The sequence below is a fragment of the Onychostruthus taczanowskii genome, unplaced genomic scaffold (genome assembly GCF_017590055.1).
Source record: "Onychostruthus taczanowskii isolate IOZ18803 unplaced genomic scaffold, ASM1759005v1 scaffold25, whole genome shotgun sequence".
NCBI lineage: Eukaryota > Metazoa > Chordata > Aves > Passeriformes > Passeridae > Onychostruthus > Onychostruthus taczanowskii.
Genome location: NW_024499796.1, coordinates 10,462,500 through 10,488,898, shown reverse-complemented (window position 1 = coordinate 10,488,898; position 26,399 = coordinate 10,462,500). Strand labels below are relative to the sequence as shown.

The 26,399-nt window shown below is 47.9% G+C and overlaps 2 protein-coding genes and 1 long non-coding RNA gene across 8 annotated transcripts in view; 2 read left to right on the top strand and 1 right to left on the bottom strand.

Annotated features, from left to right (window-relative positions):
* Positions 1-22,996, bottom strand: part of PBX3 (PBX homeobox 3) — a 100,159-nt gene extending 77,163 nt beyond the window's left edge. The window contains exons 1-3 of one of the 4 annotated variants that reach the window (XM_041406864.1): positions 22,921-22,996; positions 21,843-22,453; positions 20,939-21,012 (exon numbers count right to left, since the gene is read on the bottom strand). In XM_041406864.1, coding sequence (XP_041262798.1) covers positions 20,939-21,012; positions 21,843-22,039 — 271 coding nt within the window. In that variant the 5' untranslated portion in view covers positions 22,040-22,453; positions 22,921-22,996. Of the gene's footprint in view, positions 1-20,938; positions 21,013-21,842 lie in introns of all 4 variants that reach the window. The other 3 variants (XM_041406865.1, XM_041406863.1, XM_041406866.1) reach the window with 3 other exon arrangements.
* Positions 20,903-21,658, top strand: LOC121337057. The gene is made up of 2 exons (XR_005952845.1): positions 20,903-21,036; positions 21,382-21,658. It is a non-coding gene; the product is annotated as an uncharacterized LOC121337057 (long non-coding RNA).
* Positions 22,997-26,080: 3,084 nt separating the features above from the next.
* Positions 26,081-26,399, top strand: part of MAPKAP1 (MAPK associated protein 1) — a 79,886-nt gene continuing 79,567 nt past the window's right edge. For 2 of the 3 annotated variants that reach the window (XM_041406793.1, XM_041406792.1), the window contains exon 1: positions 26,081-26,208. In XM_041406793.1, coding sequence (XP_041262727.1) covers positions 26,202-26,208 — 7 coding nt within the window. In that variant the 5' untranslated portion in view covers positions 26,081-26,201. The remainder of the gene's footprint in view (positions 26,209-26,399) is intronic. The other variant, XM_041406790.1, reaches the window with a different exon arrangement.

Here is a 26,399-nt window from a genome sequence, read left to right as displayed (position 1 = left end):
AGTCAGAGTGCAGATGAAGCTCTTGATGGAGATGACCTGACAACAGTTAATTGTAAACTTGATATAAACAACACTCATTGATGTGTTTTTCTTAAACAGGAATCATGAACTGATTTCTCATGTTGTGGTGCTTTTTCTTTTTGCCAGCTCATCATTCTGTCTCCCATAAAGGCTGTAATTTCATACTTGTGTGATTATTGAACCATTGCACCCTTCCCCCAAAAATGTGTTTCTCAACCTTCTGTTTGTACAGAAAAGTCTCACATTAAAAAAAGCCAAACTCATTTTTAAAATAAGCATCATATGTGCAATTCTGGGGCATTTATGAAACAAAGCTGTCACTGCTATCAGTGATGTCATCACTATCTTGATGTGGTTGTTAAAAGTCCTTATTCTGAGACTTTGATTATTTTTTATCCTTTTTCCAATGTCGAACAACTGCCATTTTCTTCTGAAATTGTCCACTTCAGCACAAACTGCTCCCTCTAGAAGACTGAGTGGAAAAGCTCAGTGTGTTTGGAGTATCTTGGCCTAGATCCAAATTCCTGAATCGCTGATCAAAATTCCGGAGGCAACCAAAAGAGTAAAAAACAAAGGAGTGTAAACCCTGGGTGTGAGAGCCCTGGGCTGGCCTTCAGTCAGAGCAGAGGCTGAGCAGGAGGGTGATGGCTGTGGGAGATGGGGCTGCACGGACACGGAGCATCGCCGCAGCCGTGAGAGATGGGCTGCAGAATTGCACCAAGAACAGCGCTGTGGGAGATGGGGCTGCACGGACACAGAATTGCACCAAGAACAGTAAAAGATGTGAACTTTCTGATTAAAGATGAAGAAAGGTGATTAGCAATCTGCAGGGAACTCGAGGCTTGGCCATGCTCTGCTGGTCCAGGAGATGTGGGCAGGCTTGGCTGCAGGGGTTGAGGACCCAGCACGGCTCAGACCTTGCCCCAGTATCAAAAGTCCTGATTACTGATGAGTTATTAGATAGAGCCATCTCAAGGATTTTTAAAAAATACACCATTTGTATTCAAATATTTCATTTCCCAAGCCCCTTTCACTGCAGCAGCAGTCACACACGCTTTCTCATGTAAATAATGCCTCAAAACAATCACATGATAATTATTCAGTCCAAACCAAACAACAACTACTAATTAAACTGAATAGAAAACAGTGCAGCAGAGAAAAGCCTGCAAAGGACTTCATGTTGTTCGCAGCAATTCTAACCTAAAATAAATGCTGTGAGCAGGAAGGTGCCATGTAGGGAGCTCCACCTAACTTGTTGTGTTGTTATTTGCACAGTTTTAATAGGATTTTTCTATTAATCTGTGACAAACCATGAAATTTTATATCTTCACCATGACCAAGCCATGAAATTCACCAACTTTGTCCATGATTTACATTGGGTCATAGCTATAAGGTCTGTTATGCTTTTTAACTAAATAACTACTGCAGCTTCCCCTTTGGATGGAATGAAGAATTTGCCTATAATTAAAGCAGGAATTGTTAACTGCTGGCAGTAAAAGTTTACAGCATTGTTTGACAGTCACAAAGATAAGCCAGTAAAACCCTGGGATGCTGCGTCTACCTGCGCTTCCCAGCCCCCCCAACAATAGGGTTCTATCTCTCAGCATCACGAAATCAATCTCAGATTAGGTAATGAAATATGCACCAGCCTTTTCCCAGAACCTTTGACAAATCACACACAATCCTAAATCTTCATAAATCACGATTAAAGACAAGTATATCATCACCAACGCATATATCTTTCCATGCCTGACCCAGAGACTAATGAGAAAAGGCCTAGACTATCTCATCTGATTAATTAATTCAAAATGTCTGCTGTTATTCAAATGTGAGGCTGGTATTATTTGAATAACACTTGACAGCAGTGCCTGAAGATATCATTTCTGATTTGTGAAGCTGCTGCTGCATAACTGATGATAGTTTATGAAAATGTTCCATCGAAGCTGCTTTTCTTGGCACAACTGTGAAAGATTTTCTGGAGAGAAGGTTTTGTGTCAGTAGTTGATGCTGCTAACATTGTCAAATATTTCCAAAATCTGTAACATCTTGGAAGCCCTTTTTTCCTGAAGCCTTGTTGAATATTAGCTTTTTCATTCTCTGAGAAATAAATATCTCAATATGTATATATATATATATATATATATATATATATGTCTGCAGCAAAGCCAAAGGCAGCTGGCTTTGACCCTTTCCATGCTGCCTGCTCCTCACCAGGTCTGGGGAACAGCCCATCATCTCCCACAGCCAAGGAAGGGCTCAGGGAGCCTGCCTGCTCTGACAGAGCCCTTCACATGCTATGTCCCATGGGTCCTTAGGGATATTTTCTATAGATGGGAAGGAGCAGTACTGTAATTCCACAATAAGATGTGCACGAGCATTCATTTTGCAGGGCAAGACCGAGGCCTCTGGCTGGTGGGTGGCTGTGGTGGGCCCATGCAGGTCCAGCTGTGCCAGGACAGTCCCATCTGCTCTGAGGTGCTGATGGACAAAGCCCTGGGCAGGAGGAACCAACCCTGGAGTCTCTCCTGTCCTGAGCTGCCCAGCCCAGCTAACGTGGGAATCTCAGTGACTCAGACAGTGCCACTGCAGTGGTCACCAGGCACGAGTTTGCAGTGCAGCCTGTCCTGAGCTGCCCAGCCCAGCTAACGTGGGAATCTCAGTGACTCAGACAGTGCCACTGCAGTGGTCACCAGGCACGAGTTTACTCCTCTGTCTCCTCCTTTTCCCGGGCCGCAGTGCCACTGAGCACTGGAACGCTGCACAGCAGGGTCCCTGCTCTGCTGAACACCACAAAGGCAGGAGCTAGCAGGTGCCAGTGCCAAAGGATCACTGAGAAATCAAGGCCGTGCCACCAAAACCCAGACCCTGCCACGGCAGGCGCGAGACGGTCTCAGGAACGCACACACAGCAGCTTCCTCTGCCTCGAGCCACGCACACGTGCTCCGGCGAGAGTTCTGCTCCCGGGGGAAGGATTCGGCTGCCTGGGGAGTTTGTTCCAAACAAAACTCACAGCAAAGGCTCCAGGGTTTTTCCTGCAGTATTTATGGACTGAGACTCCTGTGCAGCACATAAAGGGAGGAGGCTGGGTTAATGTAAGGCAGAGCAGCTGCCCGCCCAGGCTGAGTTTGCAGCGGTGCTGGAGGGCCTGGTCCATCCCGAGCAGGGAGGGACAGCTCACAGCACACCCCCAGGGAGGGCAAAGATGCTCAGTACTTAACTTATAGCACCTGTAATAAAGCCATGGGAGCAGCATTCTGCAGGTCACTGGGCCTTTGAGGCTCTGTTATTAGGAACAAAATAAATTACAACTCTGTAAAAACAATTTTTTAACAGAAATCTTCATTTTAAAATTTTCTTTTTCCAGGAGATGATAATAATCATTTTATTCTAAATACACCATAGCATGAAATACCTACAACTCATTAAAATCCATTTTATTGTGGAATGTGAATGTGGTGCCAGGCTCATACCAGTGTTAAACTGGGCTGTTCTGAAGCCATGGAGCCATAAGCACTAAAGAAGAGGATGTAAAATGTATGGACTAAACCAAATATAAATCAATCATTATGACAGAAGTAGCACTTATTTGAGAGTCAGAAGTGAACAAAATATTCTGTGTCAGCAAAATGTCTCCTGTCAAAACCTGCTCTTTAAAATTTCACTACAATGTGCTGAGACAAATGTCCTTTGCAACTCCGTGGAAGGAAGCATATTCTAAATCTTCATAATTCAAGCCTTGCCTGTTTTCAGGCAACAAAGCAAGCCTGAAAGGGTTCAGCATTCCTGCTGGTGGGGTAAACGCTGCCCCTCCATCCCTGGCGAGCGGAGTGCTGCCGCTCCTGCAGCCAGCGCCCACCAGGACAGGCAGCACCCCCGACCCAGCCAGCCAGGAGCCGTGGGGAGGGGACACCAGCAGTGCCCCCCGTCCTGGCCACCCCTGAGCAGTCAGCATGGAGCTCGTGGAGGCCACAGACACCGCAAAGCAGTCGCTGTGTCTGCCTGCCAACGCCTTGGGACCACGGCCTGCATCTCTGGCCGCTGAGGCGCGGCTCCGTGGGACGCACAGCAGGGATGCCTCGTGCCAGGGCTCCTCCAGTGTCACACAGCCACCACACCTCTGACACCAAGGGGCTGAAGAGGTGCTGCTGCCCCCGTGCCCCGAGCTGCTCCTCCCTGGGCCAGCCCTGTCACACCCTGGGCACGCTGCTGCCTTCCCAGCCATCCCGACTCCAGCCCTAGCGGGATCCCAGCTCCCTTCAGCCCTCTGTCCAGAGCCTCCCACTCCCTCCCTCTGCACCATTTAAAGCAGACCATTTATCTTTGATTAAATTATAAATGTTTGAGCCCAGTTAAATCTTACAACTGAGCGATCTGGGCGAATGTCGTCTTTTCTTCCTCCCCTTTATCCTTCCCAAACACATCATGCGTTCCTGAGGAGTTCTGCATTATGTCACTCTTCAGTATATAAAATAAAGGGCAGGCATCTAAATCAGATCTCTGTTCTTCCTTACTTGGGATGACAGCACAAGCTGAACACTTTTGGTGGTTACACTGTTTGCCAATCTGCCACTACCTTAAGGTACATAAAAAACCAAATTTAAGACTTCAAAAGGGTGACTCCATTTATGTCATCGTACTCAAGAAAAAGCAACATTTTCCGATTTGAAAATGCCAGGGGAACGTGCAGTGGTCTGTGAGATGTCCCATACTACCAGGAAAGTGCAAATGTAACAAAGGTTTCATGTTTACCCATTCAAAAGAAGAAATGTAATTTTTTTTCAATTATATGTTTTAAATTGGACACAATCTGCCATAGTCTTTAAACCAGCAGAATTAAAGGTCTGGAATCAACTGCAACTTCTAAAAGATCAAAAACCAGTGGAGAGGACAAAGGCAAAGCAACGGCTTTTGGCAACAACCTGTTCCAACTCGAGTCTATTTTTGCAACTGTAGACATTAAAAAACCTGTTTGAAGATTAAAAATGCATAAAATTCGCAATTGACATTTATTTCCTGGAAAACAATCTATTTTTTCAGAGATGGTTTTTCCAGAAGATGATAAACTCCTTCTCCTTATGTTGTGCCTTAAGACATCATGTGCTTTTATCCTTTAGCAAAATATGAACCAGCTCCAAGGCTGACAATGCCAAGAACCATGACAAAATGGATTATTAATGAGAAACTGATCTCCAGAACTCTATTAATTTATGTCTTCCTGTCGGATCCCAAAGATGTATCAGCCCTCTCACTCAAAGAAAAAAATGCCAACATTGTACTTTGTTTTAAAGTTCTGCTTAGATGAAGAATTCATTATCCGAAGCAGTGTTGTGTTATTTCAGGCTCCTTGTAGAATAAAGATTCTTTATCAAATAGCTTAAAAAGCCACTGACAAGTGTGAGGATCTTGCAAAATATATTTACATCAACAATTCAATGAGGAATCTTGGATTTTTAACCTTTTTTTTTCTTTCCTCGGCAACACTCCTCGCCTTGTTCTGACCTCTCGGCACTTTGGAAATGGAGACCATGAAATTCCATCTGTAAAACCTCAGAAAAACTAACACAATGGTGAGCTTTTGAAATTCTTAATTGTACTAATTATTCCACTGAATATAACGATCTCACGTGTAAACAGATGAAATCCGATTTCTTCATTGAGCAGGAACAGCAAACAGACAAAATATCCTTTTAAGCCTCCCTGAAAAAAAAAATCTATCTAATCTCTGCTTATCATAATATTTATGAAATAAAAAACAGAGAGAAAAAATTGCTGTAATGTACTCTGGATGACCTCTGCTTGTGCGAGAGAATGAAAACAGCCTTTTGCTTTTCAATCCCCATCAAAGTGGAGTTAAAGGAGGGACAGCATTCCCTTGCTCGCTGCCATTAATCATTGCTTTCTTCAAGCAAGTGCGTATTAATTTCTGTCATCCCAAACATCATCGAGTATTGTTACAGCACCGTTCACTCCTCATTCAGCACCAGTTGTTACCAGTTTCCCTACACTGAGCAGAGACAGGGTGAATCGTGTGGATTTCAGTGTTGGAGGCCTTTATCCCTGGGGTGCTGACACCAATTAAGCCATTTCAAGAAGAAATGAGAACAGGCGCAGCCCTCGGCGGTAACGAGAGCTCGCACCCGGCCTGGCCGGGTGCCACCGCCGCCGCTCGGAGCGCGGGCACCGCGTCCCACCCGCATGGGCAGCGCTCCCAAAAACCAGCCTGGCCCTTGCCACACCTGGGGCTTTGCCATCCGTGAGCCACTGCTGGGCTGGCAGAGCTGAGACGGGAGCAGGGCCACGGGCTCCTGTTCCTTTGCTCAATTCCAGCACGACACGTACACGTAACACGAATTACAGTGATTTTACCGTTGATCTGTAACAAATACCCTAAATATGAAAATTAACTGAGTCTGCCTCATTTATAACATTGTTCCAGCTGTCCAGCACCCTGCATTGCCAGCCTGGCATCCCCTTTCGTTTGGGAACTAAAAAAAATCTCACATTTCAATAAAGGTACCTCAAAGCCTTAAAATCAACCCACTTAATGAGTTTAATTAATACCATTTGTACCTTGCTAAAGTGTATGTAAGGATTTATCAAACTCTCTGGCAATAGTGTTGATTTTTTCTGACCGCTTTAGACCCAATCATTCTCCTTCTTTCAGACATTTACATCTGCTTTTAAGTTTTTATGGTTGCCTGTTGGCAGGCAGCAAAGTGGAGCTGTCGATGCTGCTGCAGAATAATGCAAGGTTTGTTATGAATTAAATATTAGAAACCTTAACGCAGCGGCCAATAAGAATTATTTGCCTTATTAAAGCAGCAGAAGACGCTGATTAAATTTTCATTGCATTGCAGTCTTTTTCCCATTTCTGCTTTCAATTCATCATTCTAATGTATGAAAGGCTTGCCGAATAATGGCATGGGGACTTAATTTCTGGAATGCAAATATGGCAAAGAAAATACCATAAATACCCTCCCAGAAAACATTAAACAGTCAGTTCTAATTAAGTGAATACTAACTAAGTAAATATTCTCTTAAAGGGAAAAAAAAAAAAATCAAGATATCAAGAATTCCAAGAAGGAAAACTCTAGAAATAAAGGCACACAAAAATTAAAGGGAGCTTTGATTATCTGGATTTCACAGGAGGAAACTAAGTATGGTTAAACAACTGAGTTTTCAGGTACTCCAGGAAATCTCTGTGTTTATGAGTAGGAATCAGAAGACGCAGCCGTGCTTTGATTAACTGCGACTGCAGTTGGTAGGTGCTGTGAGTAAATCCACTCCGGTGCGTGCCAGCTGCAGCGAGGCTGCTGCAAGTCAGGTGATCCAGATGTGTTAGTTTTATAAAGCAACACAGTGCAATAGGGCTCAGTTTACTGCTCTGGCACCCTGCAGAAGCAGAGTTCCCTCAGGGGGAAGAGGGCTCTCTCGGGGAGCGGCGCTCGGCGTTGGCACAGCGGCGCCGCGCACGGCGCCGGGAGAGCGGCCACACCAAACCTGCATCCCTGTGTCCTATCCTGAAGGTTGTTCACCTTTCTGCCTTCATGTGCATCGGGAAGAAAATGAACTTCAAGTATCCATTTCCCCTAGAGAAAATCTCTTCCCTGAAACTCTGCAACTAATGAAATGGGGATCTATAAATAGCAGCATCATTACCATGAGAGCACTTGCTTTGTGCCCGGCTCTGCCTCTGACCCTCTTTACACTAATAACCAGTGGGCTTCCATTGCATTCCTCCATAGGATGATCAATATTAGGACAGTTAAAATGTGATGTACATTTAAGCCACGGGGTGTGTTTACTCACCGGCTTGCTCGCACGCGGAGCACAATGCAGCGGGTCCTGCCTTTCCCTGCTCACACGTTCTACAGAATTCCTCATTGTCTCAAACGAGGAGAGAGCTGCTCTGGAACTCCTCTGACGGTACCAAGACGCACGTCGTGACAAGACAAAAGCCATAACACACCTGAAACGTTCCCTGATGAAATCTCTCGATGAACCTCATTAAAATGGTTACTCCACTCCAAATATCATCTACCGAGGCACCAGTGTAGTAAACTCTTCCTAAATTGTGCAAGTGAGCATTTAATCAGGGAACGCAAGGGTTTGGAAGCGTGGTTTAGGTCTAGTCAAACCCCCAGTATTTTCCCATTACGACGGATCCTTTCCAAAAGTTAACCATCATTTAATTTCACTGTGTACTGTAAATTCAACTGTCCTAAAGGACAATGCAGTTTGTGAATCCAGGGGAAAAGGAACTATTTATCAGTTGCCTATGGAATATTCTGCTACTGCGTATAATTTATTGATACTGAGATATTTATGCTGCCCTTCATTAAAGGTAAATATTCAGTTACATTTGCATCTCCCATATACAAAGAGTTCAATTGTTCTGCTAATTTCATATCTCTTAAAATAAATATGATAAAACGTTCCAGTGGGTGGATGAGTTTAAAGGCTTTTATTCTCTGTGACAAAATTATTGATGACAACATATCATAAATGGCACTTACTCCATATACACATGTCACAAGAAAATGTAAAATATTAGAACAGTTATGCATGCAGGAACATTTACTTTTTAAATGAAAATATAACATCCCAATTTTTAAAACCATGCGGTTAAATCGAGAGAGTGCATATAGAGAAAACAGAGGACATGAAATTCCACACGTGCTTGTGCTGATTTTCTTTTTGCTTACAGGTGCTACACAGGTACTCAAACGTGATTGACTTTATTTAAGCCACAAAACACTGAGTCCCCCAGCAAAGCCCAGACAAATGGCACAGCCACACACAGCTCGCAGCGCGCCGCCGACTGCTCTGGCTCCCAGAGGTACTTGTTCAGTGGCATTTTTTTCCTGTTTGTTATCACCCTTTAACTTATTAAATATTAAACTAGCTCAGAAATCTGCATTTTATATCAAAATCAGCAGTCAAAGCCAGTAAAATGTATTTAGAAGATGCTGCGCTGGCCAATTGTGCTGGTGTGACTCCAGAGGCTGCACCTCTGCTGAGCACACTGTTATCTGCTCCAGACAGCGTTGGGGGATGCTTGGAACACGTTCCCAGGATGAAGACTTGCGTGTTCCAATCTTGTTTAAATCATCCAGACATACCTCGGAGAGCCTAAAAACGGGTTATTGCAAATGGCATGGGTTTTTGTATTTTAATGTGATTAATATTGTAAGACAGGCAAAGATATATGAAAGCAAGGATTTAAGAGAAATCAGCTGAGGAAGTAAAGCTTGTAAAATGCAACCAACACCATCTGAAAATACCAGGCAGCAAAGGTTGCAATTTAAAGGAAGTAACAGCAGAATTCTCAGCACATGGTGGGGAGAGCAATGGCATTTTTACTGGGGCTGAAAAAGAGAAGTGTTTGCTGATCTGTGCCAGCAGCTGAACTTTCAGGCCTATTTGTAAATAAAATCAAAATTGCAACTTCAGGTCCACGGATTCCCCTTGCCGTGGGCCTAAGGCGGAGGAATAGGCAGGAGCTGGGCGCTTCCCACAGCCGGGATTTGGAGAATTTCAGAGTTAAATAAAGCAGATTTGTAACTGGCAGGATCCTCTCAGCACCGACGTGGTTCTTGCTCTGAGGCAGCCGATGGAGCAGAGCTGCTCAGCGGCACTTGACAACAGCAGTGCTCCCACAATTGTAACCCTCAAATCCAATCAATCCTTGCTCTTTGCATTTCAAGCAGCTCCTGGCTGCCACTGCCTGAAGATAACTATTTTACCACCTCTGTCATGCCTAATTAACAAGTCAGATGTACAATTTAGAAATTTTGCAATTAACCTGCTAAAATATTGCTGGAGGATGCTAATTGTTATGCCAGTTGCCATAAAAGCTCATTTGCATAACTTATGTGTGAAAAACAATTATGAGCGGCGTTCACAGACGCGGTCCACAAACTGCTCCTAGCTACGGATGAGAGGGCCACAAAAACACTTAATTCATTGCCCACAAAATTATGTTCCCCCTTTTCTTAAACAGCATCTGTTTTGTGAAGCCATATTCATAGAAAATCCCCAAATCAACAATTAGGAGCATATGTAAATGCGCGATTACAGTTCTTTTTCTTCCATTGACAAGTTGCCGCTGCCGCGCGGCGCGGGCGGTGCGGGCTCCCCGCGCCGGGCACTGCCCGGGAGCCGCCTCCCCGCAGCCCATCACCGGGGGCCACTTCAGCAACAAAGAACCTAAAGTCAATTGTTTCTCCAGTGAATGGGCGTCTGTTCTCAGCATATATTTACCCAGGCGTTCAGGGCAGATTTTTACCATTAAATTGGAGGCTGGAGAACACGGTTGTTGTACAAATATTTACGTTAGTGCTGACCACAGCCTTATTGCGGCGCTCGGAGAGAACAATATCGCCGGCTCCGTCACCCCGGTTTGGAGGCCCGAGTCTCGCTCCCGGCCACAAAGCCGGAGCGCTGCTTGCCCTGCCCGGGGAGCAATCAGCTAATTGCATCGGACAGGAGCTTGGCATTTCCATCGGGCCCCTCCGCGCCACAGTTTTAGGGAGGGAAAACAAACCTCCGTTTTTTGTTTCGTGGAAAACAGGACACGGACTCTGTGTGGTTTGGGGTGTCCTTTCAAGCAGGCAGTTCTCTCAGCAAGTGTTCCCAGCGCAGTAAATGTAACTGAACTAAAGAAGAACTCGGGTGTGGAGCCCCAGAAAACACAGCCGCGTGGTTCAGCACCGATGACATCACGGCGCTGCACAGCGAGATGATGTCACCTGCACCTCCTCAAAATATTAGGGATTTAAAAGTTACATAACAATCTCGGTGATTAAACAGCAGCTGTTATGATAATCAGTCAGTAAAAGGAAATGAATTTGTTTAGTGTTAGCAACTACGATATTATTAGATGCTGGGTATATTGAAAGGAAGAAATATTTCCTTTATTGAACACAAAACACCATAAATTTAGGTAAACCGAAATTAGTTCATGTAATACACTGACATCCAAGAATTTATGTATAAAGAGTCTATCATTTAATTTTCAGACATTCAATTTCTATACTTGGTCACAGTCAAAAGGTCAAGAACCAACAAGTCAATAAGTTCCCAAGCTCCATATTGATATCACGTCACTGCCCTAACAAGTGGAGGGGAAGCAAGAAATAATTCACAAAAAAAATCCTCAGCTGCCTTTGGAGGGCAAATCTCCCCCAGTGTCCCACAGCAGTGCTGGGTACCCAGAGAGCCCCACTGGTGCCAAAACCTCCCCAGGCCTGTGGCACTGGAGGCATCGGGCAGGGCTGTGGTCTGCTGTCCTCGGGCTTCCTTTCCCCTCTTCACCCAGTGCAACACAAGAAAGAAATACGAGGTAGAAAAACTGATAGTTCCCACTCTATTTGAATAACAAGTGAAATCCTAAAAATCCCTCCACTGCATGTTATTACCAAGTGTATCTCCAGGTTTTATAGTGACAGGACTGTGCTATAATTTCTGAGAAAACCTCGGCATAAAGCTCCATAAACCAAACCACTCCTGTAATGTATCACCTTATCTAGTGCACAATCATTTCCACAACTTTTCATGTTAGTATAATTTGTACAAAAATGGTAATAAATACATCCTTGAAGTCAAATAAGAATCATTGCGCAATCTACTGTAACTTGTTCTTACTAGTGACAGTCAATCACGCTACCAGGATCTCACATGAAAGAAAATAAGCAAACATTTGGGTGTTCTGTAATTACAAACCTCGCTAAAAGCACGCTTCCTTCTTTAATCAACAAATATAAGAAAGTGTGCCTGGCACAGCCTTTTGAGTGTGCCAGCCTGCCTCCAACAGCTACTGTGCAAGGAGAGCACCGATCCCCAGCGACAGGAGCAAACCTCCTTCTGCACTGAGCAAACCAACACCAAGGCATGGAACCCTGATATCCTTTAAGCAGAGGTCTTACCATGGAGTAAAAAACCACTCCTGATTAAAGCCAAGAAAAGGAGCCTAAGGAAAGCTTAATTTCTTCATCTCCATGAGGTACGACTCATCTGCGGTCAAACTGGAATGAGGCAGATACTGTAAATTTACCTCTGACATAACAATTTTAATTCAACCCAACACGTGATAAAAATATTCCTTTTTTAACACACAGCACCAAGTCAACAAAATCAGATGGATAACGCTCCCATTTTAAAGATAAGAGGAGCAAGCTCTAGCATTCAGTTCCGTGAGGCGGCGGCCGAGCTCGGGCTCTGCCCCACCGAGGTCACCACGTCCCTCCTCACCCAGCGGGGAGGAAGGTTCCTTCCACCAGGACTCAAACCAGCAGTGCCAGGATTTCCTCTCCAGCACCGTCCTCTCCTGAAACAACGCCACCAGGGCTCTACTGCTAAAGTAAGGTTGGCTTCAGAACATTTTCATTACTTAGTTCTTTTGTTCAACAATCTGAAACCCAAAGTGAGCAGCTGGAGCCCAGCAACGCTTCCTTTTGCCGCCTGTGAGAACTGACTTCGCAGCGTCGGGTGATGTTTTTGTTCCTTCCGGTATCAAAAAGGTTCACTATGACAACTAAAGTTTTGGATTACACATTCCTGATGGGATTCTTGGGGCCGAGCTCTGGGGAGCTGTGGGCGCCCAGGGACGTCATGCTTCCCATGAGAACGGCGCTGGGGCCCTTTGTGGCGGGGACCCGCAGCGCACGTGCCACTTGTCCTGCGCTGACGCCAAACCCCCCTGGCTCCGGGGAAACCGCCCCGGTTTGTGTCTCGTGTGGTTCATGTTAAAAATTTCCCAACAGTGACAGACTTCAGCTGCCAGGATCAGGGAGAGCATGTGCATCCAGCACGAACGGCCCCCGCACGCAGCTCCGGGCCATTTTTTTATCCTTTTTTCCTTTCTTTTAAATAACTATTGGGGCTCATAACAAGCACTGTCACTCCAGCACTGCTCCCCTGATTGACTTTGTGACAATGATCTGTGGAGGAGATGGGCACTCAAACAGCCACTCTGCTGCACTCAGGCAAAGAGGACCAGAGAGGCTCGGGTTCACTTTGCTTTGGGTTTATTTTTTGCTACATTTTTGCTCAGTTTCCAGAATTACTTCTCTGATTTTTTTTTAAAAACGGCATTGGAAAACCAAAACTAATCACAAAACTGTAGCAAAGCAACTCAGAGGCTGAATGAAAACCACACATACACACACACACCAAAACTCCAATCCTCAAAAATCAAAGGAGAAATTGAACTAGATCAGAACATCTCATCTTTGAGCCATCCTGGAGCATCCTGCTACAGCAGAGGTCTCAGCACAGTGATCTTATGTATCATATATGCTCTAATAAATAGGTTCAATGAGTTGAGTTAAGGGCAGAGTTTAACTATTAACTCGAAATTCCCTCACTCTTATGGCTGTAAGTCAATCCCTTAATGTTACTTTAACACAATTTCTGACAGTTGAATAAAATCTATGGTCAATATTACAACCCCTTCTTTCCTAAAGGAAGGAGAACACATGTGTGATTTGCATCAGAAATGGTGGGAAAGCTGTGGGTGAGTGGGGGTGACAAATGTCCACAGCCCCACTGGGCAGGAATCCCAGCCTTCCATTTGCCTTCAGCAATCCCCAAAACAGAACTGGCAAAACCACCTCCACACAGGTACAGCTCTCTGCACAGCAGCTGTGAGCAGGCAGAGACACCAGAATACAAAGCTGTAAGATATATCTAAAATAATCCCACAAAAATCAGATGACACAAAGAATTCTAATACTTTCCTTTTGTTAAGATACAGTAACTGAGAATACAATGAAATTCTTCATGTTCAGTATCTCCCATTAGATCAATTAATATTCAGAGAAAGGCTTTAACATGAAGTTTAAATAATCATAGAAGGAGAAAAAGAACCACCAATGTTCTAGAAGCTTCTCTAGACCTTTCAATCAATTTTATTTATATGCAAAACCAAGAGAAACTCAGAAAAAACAAAGCTCCTCCTGATGCTAAAGCTCTCAATTTACTGACAGGCAAATGGCTTCATGCTGCCACTTAATCTCATTTCTTGCATAATGCCCTCTAATTAGCATATCAAAGTGAATTAATACTTCTAGGGCATTAGCAATGGGAAAATCTGCTCCAGGCTTCACAATAGCAGTTAAGCAAGAGCCAAGAAATCCTCAAAAACACCACAAACCACTTTGCATTGCAAAACTGTTCAATTTATTTATCCTCTCTCTCTAAACACTTTTACCGCACACTGTTTTACTACTGTTCACCAAACAAAATGATAATTGCCAAAGTTACCAGCATCTGTAATGCCTGTTTAGAATCTTAATTTAGATTGTGTACTTGAAGCTCTCTAGATGCTTCCATTGACCCCGTCATACACCACAGGACATACTGGAAAATTGTTGTTCTTTTAAAAAAAATGCTGTCAGGATAATACTATTAAATAACCTTTTCCACTTACAATAAATGATTAAAAATTAAATAATCTATGACAAAGCCACCTGCTGGACAATGAGGAATGAGAGATTGGCTTTAAATGTTGATGCATGACTGAAGTATAGCAAAAGGGTTTGACCTGTAAACACATGATACAAACCCACCTCCCTTCCAGGTGATGGATTTGTATTGCATGGCATATTCAGTGATTCACATTGTTACAGTCCCTGTGACTGTGCAACACGCATTGAACTGATCATTAACAAAAGAACCGAAACACCTGAAAGAGCATAAAATTAAAGTAAGTGCATAATGATTTTTACTATATGCTTTTATGTAAAACATGCTATTTTTATTCAATTCCTGATGCAATAAACACATTCGAGCTGTTACAATCAGAGATCAGAGCTTTTCTCCTTTAACAAATGTTTTCAGAATAATCTACATTCAATCACAGGTCACTTTGCAAAATATACATTGTAATTTACAAACAAGGTCTAAAACCCCCTGAAACTTCATCACCTTAGGGCTCCGAAGCAGTCTTTAAAAATAGAAATAGAACAGTGAGGGGGGAAAAAAAACAAACACCCAAACCAGCACCAGTACTCCCACCCTAAGCCCCGAAAGGGCCTGGAGCACCAAAGGAAGGCCAATAACAAAGAGTAGAAGAAATGCCGGGGGGCAGTGGGGTTTTCTGCGTTTCTGTCTGCAACGTGAAGGGGGGTAAAAAAGTACAGTAATAACAAAATAAATTATGCCGGGTATTTATCTGGTGCTTGGAGCCTTCCTAAAGAAGGTGCGGTAGCGCAAAGCAGTGCTGAAGGAGCAGGCTGCATTACCTTTCCTATTTAATTCCCTGCTTCCTCCCCGAGTCCCGGCAGCACGATGGAGGAGCTCTAATGTCCAGCTGAGCTGCACAATTCATCTGTTTGCCTGATGAACTACTCCAACTCTACAAAAGCACGAACTGTAAGAGCTGACAGAAACTTTAATAATTTATATTAAATATTGATGTGAATTATTTACTCCATTCACACTTAAAGCCAGGAATTGCCTACCGGAGAAAAGCAAACGTGACAAAAGGTCAACACGGCGGTGAGAAAAGGCAGGCGGTGTCAGGCATGTGTTATCTGAACCATGCTGATCACCTTGATAAGCGAAGAGCATTAAACATGACTGCTGAGCAAACAAACAAAGCATTCTTCTCGGGGTGTCAGTCGCGGCTCCGACAGCCCGGGCTCGCATCCTCCGCTCACAAAAACACGCACCGAGCACCGCAAAACCAGCCCAAAATCTGAGCGCTCCGCAATTATTAATACAGCCTTCACTGCGGTTTAAATATTGCGTTGCATTTGTAATAATTTAGAGCGTCTAATTCTGCTGATATTTGTCTGCGGTAGACTGCAAATGTCATTATATTAATGTTTCACACAAATCAATGTTTAAATTGAAAAAAGACAGCATAATATCCATATCATACAACTTTACCATTGAAAGCTGCAGGAACAGAGCTTGATAAATGTGTTAAATCCTGAAAAAAAAAAAAAAAAAGACTGCTTTGCATTCCCTACATGCCATGATAATAATTTATCTCTGAATGCAAAAATTCCTTAACTTACAACAAGCATCCCAAAATACACCACACGGTAACAGCTATAATTTGGTATTTTCAGATAAACAAGAAAATGTGTCAAATTCAAAAATAAATGGAAGGACATGAAAGACAGCTATAAAATAAAATAAATAAAATAAATCCCTGCTCCTGGCTAAATTAATATTGACAAGTAGGGTCAAATTTATCTTCTACAGAGGGGGAAAAAAAAAAAATCTCTGGAACCACTAATCCCAGTACTCAAGGTGAAGATGGATATTTAAACACAACAAGGAGCACCAGCAATGGGGAGTGCTGATGGCAAGGTGCAGTCTCAGATTCTGTGAGACAAAATACCACAAATTTCTCTAATGCCCATAATCACCAAATCGCCATTTTCTCAACTAGAGAAGTGCTCTGGTAGAAATGCACCAAACAACCAGGCTGCTGATAATGAATGTGTTGGAAACAGATGACCAAATGACAACCAAGACACTTTATCCAATTTATTTTTTCCTAGTAGGACATTTATGAAGAAAAGCAATGTCATTGCCATAAGGACAGTGCAAACGACCAAACGTTCTGCTGCACGCCATCATTTGTAATACATCTGCTGGCAATTAAAAAAATACATTCAAAAGTACAACTGGGTCAGTGACAAACCTTGGTACTGAAGCATGAGATGGAAGCAAAAGCTAAAGGGTTCAAGCTGAGCTGGGTGAACATGAACACCCAGCACTGACTTCTTCAGGTAGTCAGGGAACAACAGAATATGTATTTAGCAGCTTGGGGGGAAAAAAAGAAAAAAAACAAAACAGGACTGCACATAAATATTTTAAAGAGCTAAAGTAAGTAACAATAACACCCCAGCTGATGTTTAGAAAATAGCCAAAATACACACACACACTCCCACCCACACGCACGTATATGTATGCTATCAGTGCCATTTCATTGTTCCGCCCGAATCCTGCGTTCCGCCAGGACCGAGGGTCGCAGCGGATGACCGAGAGTTGTTCGCACCAAAGCCTGGCCGAAAAGTTGCAGTGTGCGCGGGGGCAGAGCGCGGCCGCGGCCTTCCCGCGGGGGTTAACGCGCCCCGGCCGGGCAGGCAGCCCCGGAGCTCTGCCCCGGCCTTCCCGCGGGGGTTACCGCGGGCCGGGCAGGCAGCCCCGGAGCTCTGCCCCGGCCTTCCCGCGGGGGTTACCGCGGGCCGGGCAGGCAGCCCCGGAGCTCTGCCCCGGCCTTCCCGCGGGGGTTACCGCGGGCCGGGCAGGCAGCCCCGGAGCTCTGCCCCGGCCTTCCCGCGGGGGTTACCGCGGGCCGGGCAGGCAGCCCCGGAGCTCTGCCCCGGCCTTCCCGCGGGGGTTACCGCGGGCCGGGCAGGCAGCCCCGCGGCGCGGCCGCGGCTCCCGGCGCGGTGACAAGGGGCGTTCCTGCGCCCCGACACGCTCACCAGCACCGAGCCTGGCGGCGAGGCAGCCCCTCCATCGCAGGCACGGCAGAGCGCGGCTCTCTGCGCTTCTAGCAATAAAAATAAAGGTAACTTACACGGGAACAGAGAGGAATTAACCCCGTGGCGTGGCTAGCACGCGGTTTGTCTGCTTTTCAGAGCTTTTTTATTCATTCTTTGACACCAAAATCTATGCAACGTCCTTAATGAATATTTTCATCCTCTCTCTTTAGACATAAAAAATAGTTGCAGCAGCCCGAGCAGCCGAGCAGGCCTTTCGCTTCCCCTGCGGACACCTCCTGCAGTCGAGAAGTTCATTAAGTTTTATGATCTTCCCAAGTCAGTCCTGCTTATAAGCCTCACAAAGGCCACAAATCTGGCAAACCATCATGTATGCCATTAGGCTTTACTGGGAAATGAATGCTATTTAGGGGTGGTGGTGACAGTAAATTCGGGGTTGGTTGGCAGCTGTCATTGTTGCTGCTGGACTTGGGGAAATAAATAAATAAATAAATAAATAATAAATAAATAAATAAATACCTGTGGATGTGTGCACCGTTCTGCACGTGAATGCAGACATTTTTATAAACGTGTGATCCTGTCTCTACAAATGACTTTTAAAGACAAAAAACCAAATTCTCTATCAGTGTACTCCAGGACCTAATAATATGTTGCTCCATTGGGAAATAATTGCAACTCCCAAAGACATTTAAGACTACAAGAATTAATATATTTTCACTTCTTTCTCCATAAGAATAACCAGGATCCCAGGTTGAGCAACACCCTGGAAGAAGCTTAATAAAATCACCAGTCTGAAGGTGTTTTCGGCAGTAAAAAAGAGCTATTAAAAAAAAACCCAAACAATGGTGCAAATCAGTTTTTGATTCCTTGTGGCAGGACGTGAGGAAACGGAGTGTGACACAGGTATGCAACAGATGTGAGCGTGTGTCCAGTGCCACCTCAGAGAGCAGCAAAGCACAACCAAAGGGAGCCAAGGCTCATTTCCTATTTATTGGAGGGGCTTCAGTAAAACTCTGGTATAATTTTTCTTTGAACTAATTAAAGCCAGAGGTGGCAGTTTCTTTATGAACACCGTGCTACCTTGTGGTTGCCTCTCAGAATACACACTGCTATTAATAGCTGTAAAGCACTTAAATGTATTATGCAGCACTTTTGAAAATGTTAAAATGTTAAAAAAGAAATGTCAGGCTAAATTCAGTAACTCAAATGATTTGCTTTGTACATGGTAAATACCTCACAGGGAGAAAAAATAAAAATCTTCAGCTCCTGACCCTGCGTGAGGCTCTCAGAAATGAGATGCATCCATTAACCCTTGCTGGGAAGTGACAGAGTGTCTCCATGCAAACTGAGGATTCCTCCTCGTGCTCTCTCCCATCCAGCCTCACAAAGTCCTCGCTGACTGTACTGAAAACTACTAAAATGTAAATAAATGCATAATTCAATATAAAAAATATTTGAATATGGCATGACTTGTTTTCTGAACAGACATGACCTCCTCACCTCTGGAGGAAGACAGTGATGAAGCCATCACGGCAATTCCCACACCCAGGTAAACTTTGGTTTGATCAGGAAGAATTAAAGGCCAGCACATGACCCCACCGGAGGCAGCTTTAAGCACCTGGCAACTGTCGGACCACAAGACAATGCAGAGCCCTAGGCAGACAGGGGGACACCTCTGCTTTAACTGCATCTCAGACCCTTCCTCGAGCTTCCAGTGTAGAATTGTTTGAGCCGTTCCCTCCGAGAACAGCCTCCGGAAAACAGGCTACCATTTATTTTCACGTTTTCTTTGCTTTAGCACACTAAGTAAAGCCTGCACAGACATTTCACCTCGACTGGGAGGCCCTGAGTGAAGGTCCCCTTCCAGGAAGAGTTTTTGGTGGAGGTGTGGATCCATCTCCATCAATCACTCAGAGCATTAATCGTGTCCCTCCCGTGCTGCGGGGCTGGCAGGAGCTCGCCTCTGGGCAGGCAGACGCCTTCACTCTTTGTTGGTTCCCAGCGATCTCACAAAAGAGAGGCAACTTGAAAACTTCCTCCACTTCTTGCAGCACAAATGCAGGACCCCAGCTTACAAGTTATCACTGAAACACCCCGAAAGGTTTCAGACCAGAGTCTCTTGCCAGGTTCCCCCTCGCCTGCGAGACGGCGGCGGCCTCACAAACACCCTGTGCCAGTAATCCCGCTGCTGAAAGGACTCGGGTTTTCTTCGCAGCTCACCTCTGACATGCGGCTGACTACACTTGCCTTTCAAAACACTGAGGCTAAGCCCTCTGCAAATAAAGTGACCGCGGGACCTACGCCTGCCTCCTTCATTGAAATGTGCCTCCTGCAAATGTCTGAACACCGAGGGCAGGTTGCTCTCTGCCTCCGGAGCAGGACGGGCAGAGAAGTTTAGGGAAAGGCAGGAAACAAACACAAGCCGAAGGAAAGGGGTGACGAGCCGGCCGAGGTGGAACGTAGGTAGGTGGGAAGGGAGAGGGATCATTCCCCTTATCCCGGGTAATATAATGCAACATAAAGCAGAATCAATCTTAATATTCACAACACAGTCAATACCCTAGTGCTTAGCTGTCAGCAGGAACTGAAGTGGATCCCCGGTAGCAAAGAAACCCTTGGACATAAAGCACCATAATTCACAGAGAACCGCTCACTCCGGGCTCCACAGCTCAGATTTGCAATGATTTCACGTTGGGTTGTTTCCGTCCAGGTTTATTTTTTCAGCGTGGAATTAAGCAGAACGTTATTGAGTATCACATAGAGCTGAAAAGCCAGGCAATGGCTTAAGCTATATGTGAATAATTGGCTGTTCATTTCTAAATTCAGTCGTAATAAATGTTTTTGTTATTGCTAAATGTTCCTACTATTGTCAAACGCTCTTATTCTCATTAAATATTATTTTCACTAAATGTCCTGGTTCTCGTAACACAAAGCAGAATACTTTGTCAATTTTCTTCTTCAAACAAACAAAAAATTCTACAAATTCAGTGATGTGAAAAAATTGCAAAAAAAAAAAATCTCTTAAAATGCCCACATAAGAAAAAGCACGGAGTTTATTCCTGTCGCGTTAATGCAGACCAGAAAAACCCGCACTTCCGAGATGATTTTTGATAATTCTGGCGTTTAAAAACCCAGCGCCCGGGAGGCGCCGGAGCAGCGCCGGGCACAGGAGCGGGGTCGGGGCGCCCACGGCGGGGCCGCCTCGGCTTCGGCCCGGCGCGCCCGCCCCTCACAGAGCTCACGGTCCGGTCCCGGGGTTAAAGCCCGCGGTCACACGGCCCCGGGATGTCTTTCACACACCGCCTGACGGTAACGCGGCCGCGCGGGCGCTCCGGGGCCGTGAGGGGGGACCCCCGCGCCATTTCACGGCGCTGCCGCCGCCTCACGAGCCGCCGGGTGCCCCCGGCCCCGCGGGCGGCGGCGGCGGCGGCGGCGCGGGCGGCCCGTACCTGTTTTCTCCTTGATCTCGCAGAGGACGCTGAACAGGGCGGGTTTCATCCTGTGGCAGTTCAGGGCGTGTTTCCTGCAAGAGAGCACAGGACAAGCGGTTAGCGCCGGGCTCCAGCAACATGGCGCCTTCCCCAGCCCCGCGCTGCGGCCGCTCGCCCCCCGGCCGGGGGTCCCGGGGCCGCGGGCAGCGAGGGCCGGCCGGAACCTCCCTCATCCCGCTTCGCTTTCATGCGGAATTATCTTTGTGCAAACACCGCCCGAACGAGGGGGAAAAACCACCCCCCTCGTCCCCGTCCTGCGATATTAGAACTGATTTATTAAGGAGATTGGGGAGGGGGGGGGGGGGGGGTACGGGGTTAACATTGTTTTTGTATTTATTGTGATTTAACACAGCCAGCGTTTGGTTTGGGTTTTATTCACACACACACACCCTCTCCTGCAGCAATATTTGGTCAGATTTATAATTCATCTGCTGCCACTTTGAGACAAGAAAAGAAAGAAAGAGGCAAAGTTGTACTTTGAGGGATGGCCGGACAGACGGACGGATGGACGGCGGCGCAAAGGCCGGAATCCACCGGACAGCGTCCAGCGGCAGCGGGCAGGGACCAGCCACAGCCTCCCGCGCACCACACTGACGGCAGAACCATCGCATACTTCTACATTTATCATATCTATTTTTTTTTTAAGGAAAGAAATCATTAAATAGCAACTTGGCTCTGCCTTGGCTGCTGGTAATTTCTCTTACGGCCCCCAAGAAGTTGCTCTTAATTGTGAGACTCCTGCAGAGGAGCAGGAAGGAGAGAAACAAAAACCACACACACACACCAAAAATAATTTAAAAAAAAAATAATAATATTAATAATAATTTTTTTAAAAGACAAGGTTTAATTAGACGAAACCAACTTTGCTTGTGCCTCATCCAGGCTTTGGTCAGTGATGGTCATGATCTGATGGAGGATGTCGCCGATGTCCTGCTTCCTGCCGTCGCCGTCAGCCCCTTCGTGTCCGTGGGGAGGCGGCAGGGCCATGCCCCCCTGCACCGAGTGCCCGGCCAGGTTGACGCCGGCCAGAGTCTGCAGCATCCTGGACTGATCGTCCATGGCTCCGGGCCGGGCCGCGCTCCGGGCGGTCACGGCAGCGCCTGCCCCGCTCAGTCCCAGTGCCGCGCTCCTGACCGCGCTCTGCACACACACCACGGAAAAAGGGAAAAAGGAGGAAAAAAAAAAAAAAAAAGCCAAACAAAACAGTAACAACAACAAAAAAAAAAATGTAGTATTTGTGTTTTGACCGGATCTCAGCTGTTTATTCCACTCTCTTCTCCTTCCCAGGGCAGTAAATCACTCTCTTCTTTAGTTACAATCTTCTTTCATCATCATCATATTGGTGCCTCGGATAAATGAGCTGAGCAGATTTCTGTGAGGTTTTCCTGGTACAATCTTCCTCCAAAGCTTTTTTTTTTTTCCTTTTTTATGTTTATTGTTGCTTTTTATGTCTTTCCCCACTTGTCCAAAAATCTTCTTTGCAAAAAGGCAAAATTAAAAAAAAAAAAATTAAGTACAAAATCAAAAAAACTCGCTTTCAAATCCTTCAGAAGTTGGGAGGGTGCAAACAGCAAAAACCACAACAAACCAGCGAACACCCCCACCCCCAAATTGCAACATAAAAAAAGCCAAGAAAACACAATCACAGAGGGAAAAAAAAAAAATTAATCGCCCTCCCCCCCAAATAACAAACGATCCCAAGTCTGTGCACGGGGGTGAGACAGCAGCAATCAAAAGTTTGAACTTGTGCAAAGAAAAGAGCGGAAATAACGGGGAAAGAACTGTAAAAAAAATTAATTACACACTCTCTGCAAAGCAATGTGCAAAAATATCGGCCCGCCGGAATTTATGAGCCCCGCGCCCGGTGCCCGCGCGTGTTTTATGTTGTTTGATGGCCGCTCCGGTGAGGGATTGACAGGCTGCCAACGCCACTCACTCACCGCAGACGTGTCACCCTGTGAAGGAGCCGAGCGGCGCGCGAGAGGGAGCGGAGCGCCGGCCCCGCCCCGCCCGCCGGCCCCTGCACGTGNNNCCCGCCGGGCCCAGCGGCGCCCGCGCTCCCGGGGCGGGCGGGAGGCGGTGGTCTCGTAGCGGAGCGACGGGCGCGGCGGCCAATAGCCGCGCGGGGGGGCGGGAGCTGGCGGCAGCGTTGGCCAACCAGCGCGCGAAGGGTGGTGCCGTGCCCCCCCCGCCCGACCTCGCGTCCCGCCCCCGGTTGAGGAACTTGCGATTGGGCCGTTCGAACGGTGGCGTGGGCGGGGCGAGCGGCCCGGGCCCCGCCCCCGTTGCCGTGGTGACGGCGGGCCTGGGCCGCGCCGTCCCGCCGGGCTGGGCCCGGTACCGCCGAACTCCCGGCGGAGGCCGGGCCTGCCCGGGACTGGCAGCTGCGGCCGTGCGATGGAGTACCGGTACCGCCGAACTCCCGGGGGAGGCCGGGCCTGCCCCGGGAGCGGCAGCTGCGGCCGTGCGATGGAGTACCGGTACCGCCAAACTCCCGGGGGAGGCCGGGCCTGCCCGGGACCGGCGGAGCCCCGGCGCAGCATGAGGGGTCCCGGGCCGGCCTGCCGTGCCCGTGCCTTGAGCGTGACCCCACGGAGGAGCTGCGGGACGGAACAGGAGCCTTCGGCACAGCCCGCGGCTCAGACCGCGCGTTACCGGGGCCAACTGCAAATTAACTCTTTGTAAATGTGCACAGAACCGCGGAAATGGGAAGAGAAAAAAGCACAGGCCCCAAGGGTAATTACGAGCCCGTTCTTTAAGAGGTTACAGCGTGGCCACCCCTCCTCAGACTCCTCTCGCGGGACACTGCCCCGTGCACTGCAGATCCCTTCCGTTCGCGGTGTCCAGCACAGCCGCCCCCACAGAGACCTCTCAGGAGGTCCCATGCAATGCAGAGTCCCAGCAGCAATTAAAACCGTCCTTAATTGGCTGTACGTGCTCTGTCTGTGATGGACAATCTCAGTGGAGCCGTGCCCGAACTCAGCCCTCATCCTCTGCCCTTCCTGGTGGTGTGGCTAATGCCCCCAGGCTTGGCATGGGAAAAGCAGAGCTCCCAGTCGCCCCATTCCCAGCTGGCACCGCCATCCCACACCCTCACTCGGGCCCTGGATGTCACTGGAACCCTTTGACCAGCTGGCCAGGGTCATGTGTGGCTGGTGCACACAGAGATGGCTCCTGGTCAACAGATCTGTGGTCTCACTGTCCCCCCCATGCCATCAGTAAATTCATTCACATTTCAATTACTTCACATCTTAATTACTCCACCATTGTCTGTCTTGAGCCAATGAGTTTTCAGGGCCATCCAGTTTTACTGTTACCCCAAAGGCATTTTAAATCGGTATTATTGTGAATATTTCACAGATGCATTTGGCCCCCGGAGGGTGAAGTGTCACGGATGGAACGGGCAGCTCCCCCAGCCCCTGACCCTGCCAAGGGGGACAGGGCTCCCTGGCCCCCGCAGGGACCTGCTGGGCCTCACCACCTCACTGAACTGCTGTTCTGGCCGATTTTCCGTACAGTTTTAGGAGGCTGAGTCCGTTCACCGCAGAGCTCTGGGCTCTGCCCGCTGCAGCCAGGCACTGCCCTGTGCTGTGCAGCTCTAGCCCCTGCCCTCACTGCACTGCCAGCCACTGCTACCTGCTCCTCCAGGCCCTGGGTGGCACTTGTGCTGCCCACTGTCCCTCTCAGAGGCAGCGGCTTTTTGACGTGTGCAGCTGCTGAGACTGCTTTCCTCAGGGATTAACGAGTCTCCTTACTTCCACAGCAAATTGCAGAGGCTGCACCAGCGACTCCGGAAAGGTGACAGGGACACACGGCCAGCAGGGCAGAACAGGAGCCCTGGGAACAGCTGGGAACAGCTGCAGGAGGCCGGAGGTGGCGGCTGGGCACCCCTGCTCGCCCAGGCTGCCGTGTGGAGCCACCGGAGCCCCGGGGCCGCTGCTCAGGGCCGCGGGCAGCGCTCGGTCCGTGTCCCGGGCAGCAGCGACCGCGGGCGGCCTTCATCCCCTCGTGTCGGTACACCGAGCGCTGCCCGCGCGCTTTGCTTTAAACACCACCGCGTTTTTATTGGAAATAAGAACCGCAAATAAAACTGGTGCGGCCCCCGTGAGAAAAGCCCCCTGTGTGTGGCCGTGCGGCTCCGGTGAGCGCCGCGCGGCCGCGGGTGTCCGCGGTACCGACACGGGGCATCCCGGGCCGGGCGGCCTTGCCCAGCGGCGCCCGTGCCCCGCTGCCGTGCCGCCTCAGCCGCCTCCGACCGGCGGCAGCGGCTGCCAGCCTGCCCGGGACGCGGCTCGGGGGCACCGGGGCTCTCCGGGAGCGCAGGCGGGGCCGCTGCCGCGGAGTCCCGGCGGCGGGGCGGGAGCGGCGCAGCGCGGGGCTAACGGAGCGGGGCAGGTGAGCGCGGCTGCAGCCGCAGGGACCGGCACGGTCCGGCGGAACCCCCGGGATGCCCTGGGATGCCCGCGCCCCGGGGGAACGGGAGGCACGCGGCTGCCGGGGCTCCATCCCGTCCCGTCACATGCCCCGTGTCCCGGCTGCTCTGAGCAGCACCGCACCCCAATAAATGCCTTTGGCATGGGGCTCTCGGTCCGGCACCGCCTCCCAGCGCCCCCCGAGCCGGGAACACCGCAGGGCTCCGGGGGAGCGGGAGAGCTGTCCGGGAGACGTAGCCGTGAGTCGATTTCCGTGCTGGTGGAAGTTTGGTAATTGACTAAACAGCGATGCCGGAGCCAAGCTTGGGTATCCTGAGTGTGTTCTACAGGATTTTAGGGGTCGGGGGATTATCGGGTAGATGCAAGACTGGGAATTAGGCTCTCTCAGTTACTTTTCCAAATTCAGAGCAGCTCCATTCACGGACACTTTTTTGGGTTAGATTAAAAATAAATTGAGATCAGCATGTACGTATAGACTTGTACAGAAATAACTGAAGCACGGAGAACCAGTTTAGTCAATTTCTGCATCAGTCATGTTTCAGGTCTTTGTTGTTACACCCTTTCCTCATCTGTTGGTTAAATTTACACCCAATTGCAACAAGTAACAAATGAAAAATAACAAATACCGGATGTTAAAATAACAAGTAACAGCTACATTCTTGTTGTGCGTTTCCTTTGGATCAGTGGAGGCCTCGGCAGGTGGAGCGGCCTGGCGCAGGGATCTGTGTTCTGTAGCACGAAATTTTCCCGACCGTTTGAAGTTGTGAGCGTGAAAAGCACACACCCGTATGAAAGGTCAGTTATGGTGACAAATGGCACAGCACAGGAGCAGCGTTCTGGTCACATCCCCAGGCAGGAGCAGCCCATCTCCCATGTGGCCGCTCTGTTTGGAGATCACACAGTCACTGAGGTTGGAAAGAACCTCTGAGATCATCGAGCGCAGCCTCTGACTCACCACCACCACCTTGTCAACCTTGCACACCTCA